Source organism: Agelaius phoeniceus, chromosome 1 (assembly GCF_051311805.1).
Source record: "Agelaius phoeniceus isolate bAgePho1 chromosome 1, bAgePho1.hap1, whole genome shotgun sequence".
Lineage (NCBI taxonomy): Eukaryota > Metazoa > Chordata > Aves > Passeriformes > Icteridae > Agelaius > Agelaius phoeniceus.
This window is the reverse complement of record NC_135265.1, coordinates 40,475,494-40,488,401: the sequence shown is the minus strand read 5'-3', so window position 1 is coordinate 40,488,401 and position 12,908 is coordinate 40,475,494. Positions and strand designations below refer to the sequence as shown.

Genomic DNA, 12,908 nt, shown 5'->3' with positions numbered 1-12,908 from the left:
GTAAAATAACATCACTAAGCAAAATTATACATGAAAGCTTGATGGCAAAACTATCTCCAAGGCCACGTAGATGTTATTTGATTAAATGTGTTAATGTGTTTGATGTTTTGCAAGTAGCGCTATACTGACAAGATTTGGTTATTATTGTTTCTTTTTTAAAAAAACCTCCTAATTATAAGTGTGCTGTAGTATGGGAAACATGTATTTAAAATAGCTGCTTAATTTTGTGAAAAGGAGTTCAGAAGGAAAACCAGCTATTTGGATTAAGCAGTGGCTCATTTTGAGGCCATGGTCACAGATGATTCTATTATTAAGAATAAAAGCAGTGCTAGTATGTTGACCTTTCTAAGAAACAATTATAAAATTGTCTGTTAAAGGATGCTGAGAATTTGGATGGTTATTCTGTGGATATAATTCTGTCTTTCATTTAAAAGAATTTAGTCTTTTATTTGCTATGGACATTTGTTTAGTGAAGGACTCTCTTATACTTAATGTAATGATGCTGGAGTAAGCTTTTTCAGCTTGAATATGTAAGTTGGAAATCACCAGTGATTTGCAAACTTAGATGAAAATTATCTTGAGCTATTAGATGAAAAATATCTTAGAGCTATTATCTTGAATATGTTAGCTGCAAGAATTACATGCTGCCACTTCTAGTAGCTATGGCTAATAGCATCAGCACTGCTGCTTAGTGGCAGTAAGCTCAGCCCTTGGAGCAATGGAAATTAAAATCTTCATAATCTCTTAGGGGCTCCCCCTTTCTGTATTCTGTTTTAAATGCATTTTATGATGTAGACATCTGTTTGCTAAAAATTTAATTAGTACTGCTATCTGATTTCAGTCAATTGAGTTATCTTCAGCTAAAAGTTAAAGGATGAGTACTGCCTTTACAAATAATAATAAAAAAGTCATACTAATGCTTATATTCTCAGTGTTTGTGAGTAAGACTGGTTCCACATATTCTTTCTGGTCTTGACCAAGCAGAGACAGTTTATAGACATTTGTCATCTGAATTAGGCAAACCAAATGTACTCCCACCACGCTCCTGTTGGTGGGTGGCAGTGTACAGGAACAAGAACTGGGTACTTTCTCTGCTTGGCATCCCTGCCACTGGGGATCCAAAACGTGCAAATTGACTGCAGAACTGTTTTGCTAATCAGCTACTGTACCCCACCCACATTTCTAACTAGCAGATGGTGAGGCAAGCCTGTAGAACATGGTGATGGATTTTACTACATCCCTTGAAAAGTAAATAAATAATATTTGAAAATCCTAGATAAAAATCTAAATTACAGAACAAATTAGCTACAAAAGCATAGCATCATATAAGTAGGGGATTTATATTTTCTGTAAAAGTTTCATGGACACATTAAATAAACATTGCTTCAGTAATTTAAAGTACTTCTTAAGCAGGAGACAGTATTTTTTAAGGTGTTGGTCATCCTAATGTTCTCAATATCTGAGATTTCTGACTAAGACATTTGTTCTGGAAGAAAAGATCAAACACTATTCTGCTACAAGTCATTTTGATTAAAAAAAAAGAGGGATTAGATAAGCATTTAGAACAAGAAATCTTTCAGCATGAATAAACAGAACAAATGACTTAATTAACTTTCAGCTACTGTGCTTTTGTGTGAAACCATGCTAAAACTATAACCCTGTCAGCACTGTATTCTTTCTATGATTTCCAAATCATAGTATGATTTTTCCATGTCACCAGCTGATGGGCTGCTGTTTGCTCTGGACATCAGGCAAGATTTTTCTCTGGAAAAATCTTCAGGAATCAAGATGCTGTAGGCCAGGACATGGTTGCCTCTGTTTCTCTCTCAATTGTATTCAGCTTATTCTTTCTGTGGCTGCTACACAGCTTTTTCCATAGTTACTTAAATTTGGCTTGAATAATCTCAGTTTGGTATTTTAATTAAATTAATAATGTAAAATAATCATTTTTAAGTTGATCTTTCTGTGGATGAAAATTATCCATAGAACAAAGACTAAAATTGAATTCAGATTTTTTTTCTGATTAGGAGCATGCTTAGAACTTAACTAAGATAGGGGCTTTGCCTTATTGAGCTCACCATCTCTATGATAAGTCGCAGTATTAATGTTTGCTAGTAGACACTTTTAATACACAAAAAGGAAATTTTCACAAAGACATCTAATGAATTAGTGGCCCAGACAGTGTGATTACAGAAATACTGTTATGTCCTAAAACAACATTCAATACCCACTCTGTAATTATGTAACAGCAGCAGCAAGATTCAAAGAAAATTGCTTATTAGATTTGACCCAAGAATCTGTATCTTGCTTGATAATTTCATCAGGAGAGTGTGACCTGTCAGTCCCTCTCACTTCCCTGCACTGTGACCTCTCTTCTGACTTTCTATGGTAAAGTTCACGTAATTAATCTTATCTTTTGTCTAGGGACCTCATCCCATATATTTTCAAAATCTGCATTTTGTATATAACAGCAGGATATCCTCCAGCATCATTAATTGAATTTACACAGTACCTCTGAGCACCAAAATAAGGCATTTTACCAAAGATATCAGTACTATAATTATGAAGAAAAAGTGGCTCCAAATTCTAAGCTGAAGGAAAAAGGTAAACAAGTTGGATTTCAAATTAATTTTACAGATGAAAGAAGTCAAGTATTTTTCTATATCTCTGAATGAAAAAAGAATCAAACACATTCTGTGATATGATCTTTACTTACTGCTAAGACTTGAACTCCAACACAGAACACACCTATTAGTGTAAATTGTTATCATCCAGGTTCATGAGAAGCACTGCACTGAGGAAGTTAAACAAAGGAAATAAATTCTGTTTTGTACTGCATCAAAATAAAATTACTGCCTTCTTCCATTTTCTTTAAAAGTAACTTTACAATGTTTTATTGTATTATCATTTGGCTGCCTGCTGAGTGTGCATGTTACATCCTCACAAGGAATGCATTACAGTAGTTTTAAGAGGATGAAAATGATACAATGAGTCAAGTTCATTTACTTACATTAATAGCAAAACTATACCAATTATCATTCGAAATAGCGTAGTTGTAGTCAATCTTTCTGATATCTGAATTATGAGATGAGATGCCATATTATCTGTTCTCTAGTCTGTTTTATTGAAATGTCATCATTGTAGACTTGTTCTAAATGCTGTAGTTCATGTCCAGTAAGTCCAAAGACAATATGAGTGGAAAGGAGAAGTGAACAAAATGTAAACCCCTGGTCTTGTGAGAAAAAGTGCAGCAGAAGTTGAAAATCTATTAATTGTACTTCCCCTTAAAGAATTTGGCTGGTGAATGACACATATGCAACATTTTGAATGTAATTGTGTGTGTAATCATGTTGTAGTGAGTAACTAAATATTGGGTGAGTTGGGGGTTTTTGTTTGTTTGTTTGTTTTTTGTTTGGTTGTTTTTTTTTTAAGAAAATAAGCCTACTTCTAGGGGAATTAATAAAACACTTGTGGCTTGCATTGCTTTCTCCCTAGTCCTGAACTTGTAAAGGGTGAGCTGTATGGAGGGAAGGCTGATGTCTGGGCTGCAGGATGCATCCTTGAACAGATGGCCACTCTGAGCCCACCAGTTTACAGCACCAATATGCCCTCCTTGGCAACTGAGGTATCCACATTTTCCAGATCAACCTCCCAGTTATTTCTGCATGTGTTGTCATGATCCAAGAGAATTTATATTTAAGTTTATTGACACATAAACTGCTCTCAGCTCTAATGTGTGTGGCTTGTGAACAAGCACAAGTGTTTATCATTGCATGAATTGCTGTCTTACCATTCTAATTGCAAAAATTGCTTGTAAATGTTCAATATTGTAGCACTTTAACCTACAGTAAGTACACTGATGTGGATACCTGACTGAAAGAGACAGTCTGCATCTAAGTTGTTCTGCAAGTTAGAGCTGGTGATGTAATGCTCGTCAGATAGTTTCAAGGGACAACACTTACCATACTGGATGCTGAAATAAATACTGGAGTATTTTTCTTCAACAAACTGTAGATTTTTTTTTTATTTTGCAGATAGTAGGGGCTGTGTATGAACCTGTGCCAGAAGGACTGTACTCTAAAAATGTCTCATTTACCATTAAGAGGTAATTACTCATTTTATTTCAACATCCTGCTCTAAAGATGTTTTTGTTTTGTATGCTTCCAGCAGAGATAATGTGACAGTTTGCAGACTTAAGCAACTGCCAATATTTGTCTCTGAATAGGAAATATCTTTGGATTTAAAGAAAAACAGAGCTATCTCCTTACACCAATAATAACATGTAAAATATAGCTGCACACATGCAACTGGAAAACTCATACCAGTATAATCAGGGCATTCATTTAGCCAGTATAGCCTTTATATTCAGTACTGAAATTTACATTTAAAGGTATCAGTGCTGTACTTAATTTCCTGCACATCATTTTTTTCCCAATAAAAATCCATAATTTGAGTAATTTTCAAATGCAGACTGTGGTCAAGGAAATAACCCCATCAGAATATGTTATTTATAGATCACTGTATGATCATGTTCATAGTTTTTTCTGTTTATTTGACTGATAGAAATATATTTTTCATTACCTTATAATTCTGTTTGCACAGCAGCAGAGGTAACAAAGCAATAGAGGAAAAGATGAGCCTGTACTTGCTACACTTGCTCATCACAAATTTCTTAGCTATGTTTATATCTTCCTGGAGATAATGTAATGTGTAAGGCAAAGTATAGAGTGAATTAGAGATTTAGTTAGCTCCCTTGATTTTTCCATTTTAGAAAAAAAACCAAAACACTTAGTACAAAAATGCTTATACTTTTTCATTCAGATATTAAATTCTGTCTCTAAAAAGTATGTTACAAAAAGGGTTTATGTAAGGTTATAAACTAAGGTTTTTATAGTATGTTTTAGCGTACAGAAAGGTTTCTGTTACTTAAAGACCTTGTGGATAAAGGACAACAATGGAGAGTACAGAAGCTAATAGAACTAAATTTAAGCTTAAGTGTTTCTGAAATGAATTTTAATGAAAATATTAAAATCTTAACATTACGCAAGAATTTTTCTACATATTTTACTAACAATGTGAGGCATAAAGTTTTTCTGTTATGGTTAATTTTTGGGGGGTTATTGTTTTTAATAGTATCTCTTACTATGGGTTAAATCTTAAATGATTTGTTATGTTTAGGTTTTTTCTTATGCTTTGTGAGCTATTTAGAAAAAATAAGAATATTAAAGAAAAGCAGTAATAATGAGATTTTAGTCATATAGATGAGGAAACATTAACAGATAAGATGTTATTTTCAAATGACTAAAACAGAACACGTTTCAAAGATGAATATTGGAAGTAAAAAAATAATTTCTTGATAATGATTTGAAGAAATATCGAAAGCTTCTTGTTGCAGCTCTAAATTTTCATTTAGTGTTATCATTACTATTCTTTAGTATTGTTATTAAAATAGGCAATTAAAATAGTTTTATCGCTTTAAGCTTCTAAAGAAAGTATGGCTATGGATTCTGTTCTGGAATCATAGCCATAAAATTCCTTCAGAGTTGAACATCAACCTACTTGGTGTTTAGTCATAAATAATTTTTAGATGCATGGGAAATGGATATAGGACTTATTAAAAATCTCTTCCAGCTCCCATTGGTCTTGGAACTTTTGCCAGTTTCAGTGAATTAAAATAAAAAATCAAAAGAAAACCCTAAGCCAAAGTATTTTTTAAGGGTGAAAACTTGCACCTCTTTAAAATAAATACAAAATTTAAAGTAAAAAATATTTTTAAAGTTATGAAAATTAGTGAAATTAATCAACACATTTAAGCAAATTCAAACAAAAATATTAAAATCAAGAAGTTCAAGCATTGTAAAGCATTTTCAAAAGTGCTACTATGCGTGTCAGTTGTGTTTTACTTAGAAAGAACTGCTGTACAAATCAAAAGTTGTATGACATTTTCTTTGAAGAAGAGTATTGGGTTATATGTTTGTGTTAGCAGGTCAATGGTGCTGTGCAAGTAAATCGTAGTAAATTACAAGATTCATTGGAGTTAACAGATTTAAGACACTTTTTAGTACATGCATGACTGTCCCTAGCAGCTTTCCTGTCCTACATTGCATACACTGCAGAAAATATTTTGGGGATTTAAAAATAGACCTAATAATACATTATTACCATTACTAAACAGCTACCTAGGGTGCCTTTAACATAGGCCTGTTAAAGTATTTTAGGTTGGAAGGGACCCCTGGAAGAGTCCAGTCCATCCTGCTCAATGCAGATACAATTAGATCTGGTTGCTCACTGCTCAGGGTTTTGTCTGTGTCAGTTTTGTATTGAAGGATGGAGATTCCACAACTTCTCTGGGCCCTCTGTAGTGTTTGTCTGCCTTTGTGATTAAAAGTAATAGTAATAATAATAATAAATTTTGCATCTATCCAGACTTCCCTGTGGTTTAACTTATGTCTCTTGGCTCTTGCTCTAACACGGTGCACCCCTGAGAAGGATCTGGCCATGCCTTCCCATTATGCAGGTAGCAATCAGATCTGAGAATAGGTGATCCAGGTCCCTCTGACAACTGCCCTGCCCATGTATCCCTGCAATTAATTCATTGTTCACAAACCTTTGGAAAATGCACTCTCTCCCATGATCTAGGTCATTAATAAAGACATTAAATAGTGCCAACCCAATCCCCCAAGGCTGACTCCATCTCTCCCATCCCAGGAGAAGGCCCCAGGCACTCCTGAGTGTGTCTGGGAGTGCACAGCCACAGTTCCCAGTAGCAGTTCAGTTTGGGTCAGTGTTAAGGATAATTGTTCCAGCTGATGCTGGAGGCTGTGCTGTGGTGTGGCAGCACCAAAGCTGCCCAGCATCAAACTGTCCCAGGCAGGATGAGGGAGCAGTGCTGGCTGGCATAACTCCATAAATGCCAGGGCAGAAATTCAGTGGTGGAAAAGAAACAAGTAAATAGAGAATGTTTTTCCTGTAGCTGCTTGACTCCTGATGGAGAGGCACGTCCAGACATGGTAGAAGTCAGCTCACTTCTGCCTCATGTGATGATGAAATATCTGGAGTTTTTATCCACCTCTCATCTCATGCTGGAAAAGAAACTGGATTGGGAGAGGAGACAAACCCAGTGGTACTTCATGGAGGCTAATTGAAATGCAGTAACTTATCACCATCAACTTCCCATTTTATCACAAGTAAGTACATGTATTAGCTTTACTTTTTGTTATTGTTATTTGCCATATCTGAGAAAATAAGGTGCAGCAAAGCAGAAAATGAATCAAAATTAAAAGACACATCCTTCTGTAACATTTTTTCCATGCAGGCTCTTTAATTTATTTTTAACAAGGTATTCATTAATTTTTTTTTGGACATTCTTATGCAGGAAAAATGACAGTATCTTAAAACCCAATGTCATTCTGTGTTGGAAAATGTCCTTGTTATGGAGGTTCTTACCTCCAAGTTTTTGATAATACCTGATAACATTTAATTATTATGTGAGTGGTTTGTGACTAGGAGAATATACACTTGATTACGGTGGAACAAGTTGATAATCTTGTGTATGATTCATAAACAATGACACCTAGAAAATGGAACCTACAAGAATAAAATTTTTAATTACAGATGGCAAAATACAGACCAGTGGTGCTGATAAGGTACTTGTTCATGTTTTCTAACTCTCTGATACAGTTCTGCAGAAATACTTACAGTTCTTCCATTTGCTTCAGGCTGTGTTTTAAGCATCCTTCATGAAAAACATTGGTAGTTTATCTACCATATATAATCTCAGAGAATTCATTTAAAAAATACAAGGACAATGCTTTTGTGTAGCAAAATTGCCCTTTGAAAATTGTTATAATAATTCCAGTATAAAGTTATAGTTTACACAGACACTCTTGTCTGTTCAGATATTGCATCTCTCAGATTCCTTTTGTCAGGGCTCAGTAGCTTATATAAAGAACCTCTGTGTAGGAAAATGGTTTTTTAGAACACTTGGTACCAAACACTCTAGTCTTCACCTTCCAAAAATAAGTAACTTGTATCAATAGTTAATATTTTTTCAGGAGTTTTTTTACCTATCAGTCTAAGATAATTATTTATATTGCACCATTTTTTTCAATAAAAAAGAATGCCAAAACCTGCCAGCAAACTGTAACAAACCAGTTTAAATGTAAGAAGTATTGCCTTTTAAATGTAAGAAGTATTGGTTTGAAAGAAAGATACAGAGTGGGATTTGTAACTTAAAATACTATAAGCAACTTTTCCCATGTGTTTTTCATTTAAATTTTCTTAACCTACAGATTTGGAAGCTTGTTGTATGCCAGTATCTTTTGTATCTTGATATAGTCATTCTCTTGCATAACTGCGATGAAATTTGCAAAAAAATGTGCTACAGATGTAAAGATGCTAGATTTAGGATTTTGATGCCGTTATTGTGTCTTTGAGAAAAGAATGCCCTACCCAGATATTTGTGAGATATGATAGAATGGATAGTTTTACACAGAAGTTAGAATAGTTTTGTTTTGTATCAATACTTGGAAAATACACCTATCTACAAAACTGCCTGTGTATTTTAGGCAATAATGGCTAGTTTTCTCAAGGAGGAAACACTGAAGTTCTAGTTCCAATTGATATTTTTTTATGCATATTAAAAGAACAAGAGATTCTGACAAAGATCCAGAACACTGAAGAAATGGAGGGGAATATGGCTTAGTAATGAGTCCTAATGTTGCAAATTGTTGTAAATAAGAATAAATCAGGCTAGGATCTTTCAAATTTCAGAGGCATGTTACACGGCTTAGAGACAGAAAGAGCCATGTTGTTTCTTTCTTCCTGGTATTTAGGAAAACTTTATAAAGTTGAAGGGTTTCTAATAAGGAGAATAATTATTCCTGAAAAGTGTGCCTGTTGAAAAAAAAAAGGCAATGTTCTGACTAAAAGCGCTTGGAAGAATTTCAAGCAGCTGCTCCTGAAATAAAAGCTCTGTGAGATGTAGATGGCCTAATTTATCTTAGTCAAGTCCCCAGCAAGTCCACACCCAAGTAATTTGTCATTTTTCCATGGTGTCAGAGAATTTGGTGTTTCTGCCATGTAGTTCAATGTTTTGTTGGAGCCAGCTAGCTTATATGCTTTCTCTACTGAAATGTACTTATGGCCTCCTTTTTCATCCCAGTTGTGTTACATTGTGAATGTTTCTGAAATTAGGACTGTACTCTCTGTCCTTGCATATGGAACTGAAGAACAGAGATATTTTGGAGCCAGAGTGGAATTTGTTTTATGAGTAGTTTAAAACTACAGTTCGGTAGCTGGTAAACAGGCAGCTGAAAGGCAGGTCAGTCAGTTAGTTACCTTGTGTGGTAAATATACCATAAAATCCATTCTTGAAAATAATCCCACTAAAAAGAATCGTCATCAGCTCCTCACACAAATTCTTATATTTCCTAGTTTTCCCCAGAAACTATTTATGTTAGAGCAGAAACAGATACAGGAGTGGCAGGTGTTTGATAGAGTTTGTGTGTTCAGTTCTGAAAGGTTAAGGTTGCTGACAACATGTGCTACAGAAGATCCAAACAATTAAGTATAATGGCAATAATTCTTTCTTATTAACATTAATAATTCATGTTGCACCTTTCATTTCAAGGTGATCAATACTATATTTTCATGCTCTGGGTAGGAAGAGGTGGAAAGGAAAAAGGTAGTTTGTATAAGGTCCAAACAGACCAGTAGCAAATTTGAATTTTCTGTGTTCCAAGGCAAGTATAAGTCTCAAAACAGTAGTTGATCTAGCTAATGAATTGTCTTTCTAATATTTTCCTTTGAAGAGATGAATGTATAGCCAAACAATGATTTGATTGCCTTTTGAAGTATATAGGTTTGAAAAATGGATTTTGTCTGTTTAGAAAACAGTGAAAATAAGTCACTTTTATTACTTTGGAAACATGTGTTTCATTACATGGGCATCATCCATTATTGTTTCATTTACTGTATATATCCTAAAAGGTTTTCAACTTTTCTCTCATTGCCACATTTTTTTAATGTAAAATATGTAAAATATACATATACCTAAAACAATATAGAATGATGAATATTCTGTTCAGTCCTGTCTTTTGAATGTGGTAGAGGAAAGTATAAGTTTTATAATTGGAGTCCATCAGCTAGAAATATATGACAAAATATGAGCCATTTGTACCTTCTACTGCTCTGAGAATATATTAAAAATGGGCAGATATGGTAGACATTCCACAACAACTTCCTTTTCTCAGTTTCTGTAGTTCTGATCTATGCATAAAGCACATATATTCTGTCACTTTCTTTCTCCGTGCCTCTCTGTGTTCTTTGGGAGTTTATACTTATTTTCATTTTTGTATCAATGATGTCACTAGAATACACATTTCATTTTAAAATTCACATATGCAAATCTGTGTATTCAGATCGAGTTCCCAATTACTCAGAGTAATGGGGATGATGCTTAGATAGTGGGAAAAGTAGGTTCAGCATTTTTTTCTGATCTATGGAGTGTCTCCCCATTCCATGTTAGTTGGGGCTAATAGGGAGTCAGAATTCATTAACTGTGCTTGGTTTGAGCAGGTTCATTTAGGTTGCCCTTAGCTGAGTGCTTTGTCCTAGTGTTCAAATCTTGAGAATGCCCATTAGCAAGGCTGCTCTCTGCATTTTCCTGTTTTCACACTTGGACTGGTCTTTGCCTAACCCAGCATTGTGGCATATAGACCACAGTGACGCATCTTCTATCTAGACAGGATTTTTAGCTGCAGGTCAGCACTGCCCTCCCAGGCTAGGTCTGTAGGTATCGAGGTGCTGTGCTACTGGACTAGGTTGGTGCAGACAGAAAACATACTCTGATTATTCCTCTTGCAGGCAGCTTGGCTACAGCCCATGCTAGGCAGTCTGCCTATCTCTCCTGCAGAGGCTCTTCAACTATTTGTTGGCTGAAAATAGTAAATGAAGCAGTGTAGCTGTTTTCAAACTATATGTAAATGACTAAATTTAAACTAAAGAACCTGACCAAACCTGAAATAGCTGATGCAGTTTCCTGACCTTTATCTCTGACATAAACCTTCATACTCCACATCGAGATGAGTATGAGTTGATTGTATTTTGTATTTTTGAGGATCATAGCTATATGAAGGACCAAGAAACACAACATAATTTAACTGGTTTTTCACCCAGTCATTTTTCTCCATGTCCAAATTCAGTTCTGCTCTGCTGGCAATTGTTGTGCTAATAATCGTGTCAGTTTCTAAGCATCACCACATGCATTGCAAAGTAGTACTTAATTAGCAATTCGATTTGAATTAATCAAGTTTTTTTGTTAACTCAGAAAAAGACATAAAGATTGGATTAATGTTCATTTTAATTTCCTTTGTGTTTAGAAATAGATTTTGTGCCATTCAGTGCATAAAAGATTTTCTTTCTTAAAACTGTGTCTGTGTGCAGCAGTTGTTTTGGTGTTGGTTAAAGCAATGAGTATGCTTGGGTTTAAAACACTTGGCATGCAACAGGTTATTAATATTTCAGAAATAGAGTCAATATAGAACATTAAAATATTTTTGTTAAAATTATCACTAAAACTTGTTAAATTTTTATAAAATAAAAATGTGGATGATCATGACCATGCACTGCTGCATACATATCCTTTGGAAATGAGCGAGGACTCAGGAATGTCATGAAGACTTCCACAAATTGTTTTCTAATTCTTCCACCTTTCAATCCATTGTAACACCATTCTGTTCTGCTAATTAAGTAGCAGGTACTAGAACTTATGCCTAAATTTTAAAAATGTTGGTGTGATTAAAAGAAAGGAACCTGTTAAAATTTATACTATTTAACTTTGGAGAATAAAGTGACAGTACAAGAACTGTTTTGAATGTATAATTTTTTAAGAGTTGCTGAATGTTTGTTAGTGCATCAAAGCTTTTTAATAGAATTGCAGAATGTAAGGGAGGAAGAGTTGTCAAAGATTATCTTGTCCACTTCCAAGCCTTAGAATTCACTCCTGACAGGTCTTTGACCAGTCAGTCTTAAAAATGTCATGTTATAGAAACAGTTTGGAAACAGCAGAGATGCAAATACTGTCTTTACAGTAAACAGTCATATGTGTGATTAAGTATTTTTTTTTTCATATGAAGATAACATCTGCATTTAGTCTGATGCTTGCAGAAAATCTTGGTCTTTGCTTGAAAGGGTTTATACTTCATGTATGTCTGGTTTCCAGGAGACATTAGATTGACCTATGCCTGTGCACCTATGGGATGTATATGGCACTTGGAATTTTCAGACCCAATCTGAAGTGTCATATAAGGGCTCTGATAGCACTGAGTCCAGAATATCCCCAAAAGCTGTTTGCTGTGTGCATTCAAACCTGTTACACAGTGAAATATGAACACATATTTCTCTCTACAGGATCCCAGATAGATGCAATAGTTAAACACTTAATTACTGAAAATTTCCTCCCCACAGTGGAAATATGTAAAAGTTATATATGGTTTTTCTCTTATGTTGTATCCCCCAGGTTTTTTTTTCTTTTTTTTTTTTAATTTTATTTGAGCTGAATAATAAAAAAAGTGGAGACAGAGAAGGAAAGAAATGAGAATAATCAGAAGTCTACAGAACATGACTTAAGAAGTAAGATTGACATGATTTTAAGTATAGTGATCAAAATTGGACCTAATTACTCCAACTGAGAATCTTCTTGATACAAAGTAGAAAGAATACAAAATTTTCAGAATCAAACTCTTTTTATATATCCCAGTATGATGTCTACCTTTCCAGAACAGCGTGGTATTGTAGTATAATCAGTTTCTGATCCAGTGAACTCCCGATGTCTTTTACTGCAGAGCTTCTGTCACCAGTCCTTCTCTAGTCTGTGCAGTTGTATGTCTTCTTGCTCACAGAACTTT

The 12,908-nt window shown here is 34.6% G+C and overlaps 1 protein-coding gene across 1 annotated transcript in view; it reads left to right on the top strand.

Annotated features, from left to right (window-relative positions):
• NEK10 (NIMA related kinase 10) overlaps positions 1 to 12,908 on the top strand; it is an 81,557-nt gene that overhangs the window by 41,368 nt on the left and 27,281 nt on the right. The window contains 3 exon segments of the mRNA XM_077175367.1: positions 3,496 to 3,625; positions 4,035 to 4,105; positions 6,974 to 7,187. Of these exon segments, the coding sequence (XP_077031482.1) occupies positions 3,496 to 3,625; positions 4,035 to 4,105; positions 6,974 to 7,187 (415 nt within the window).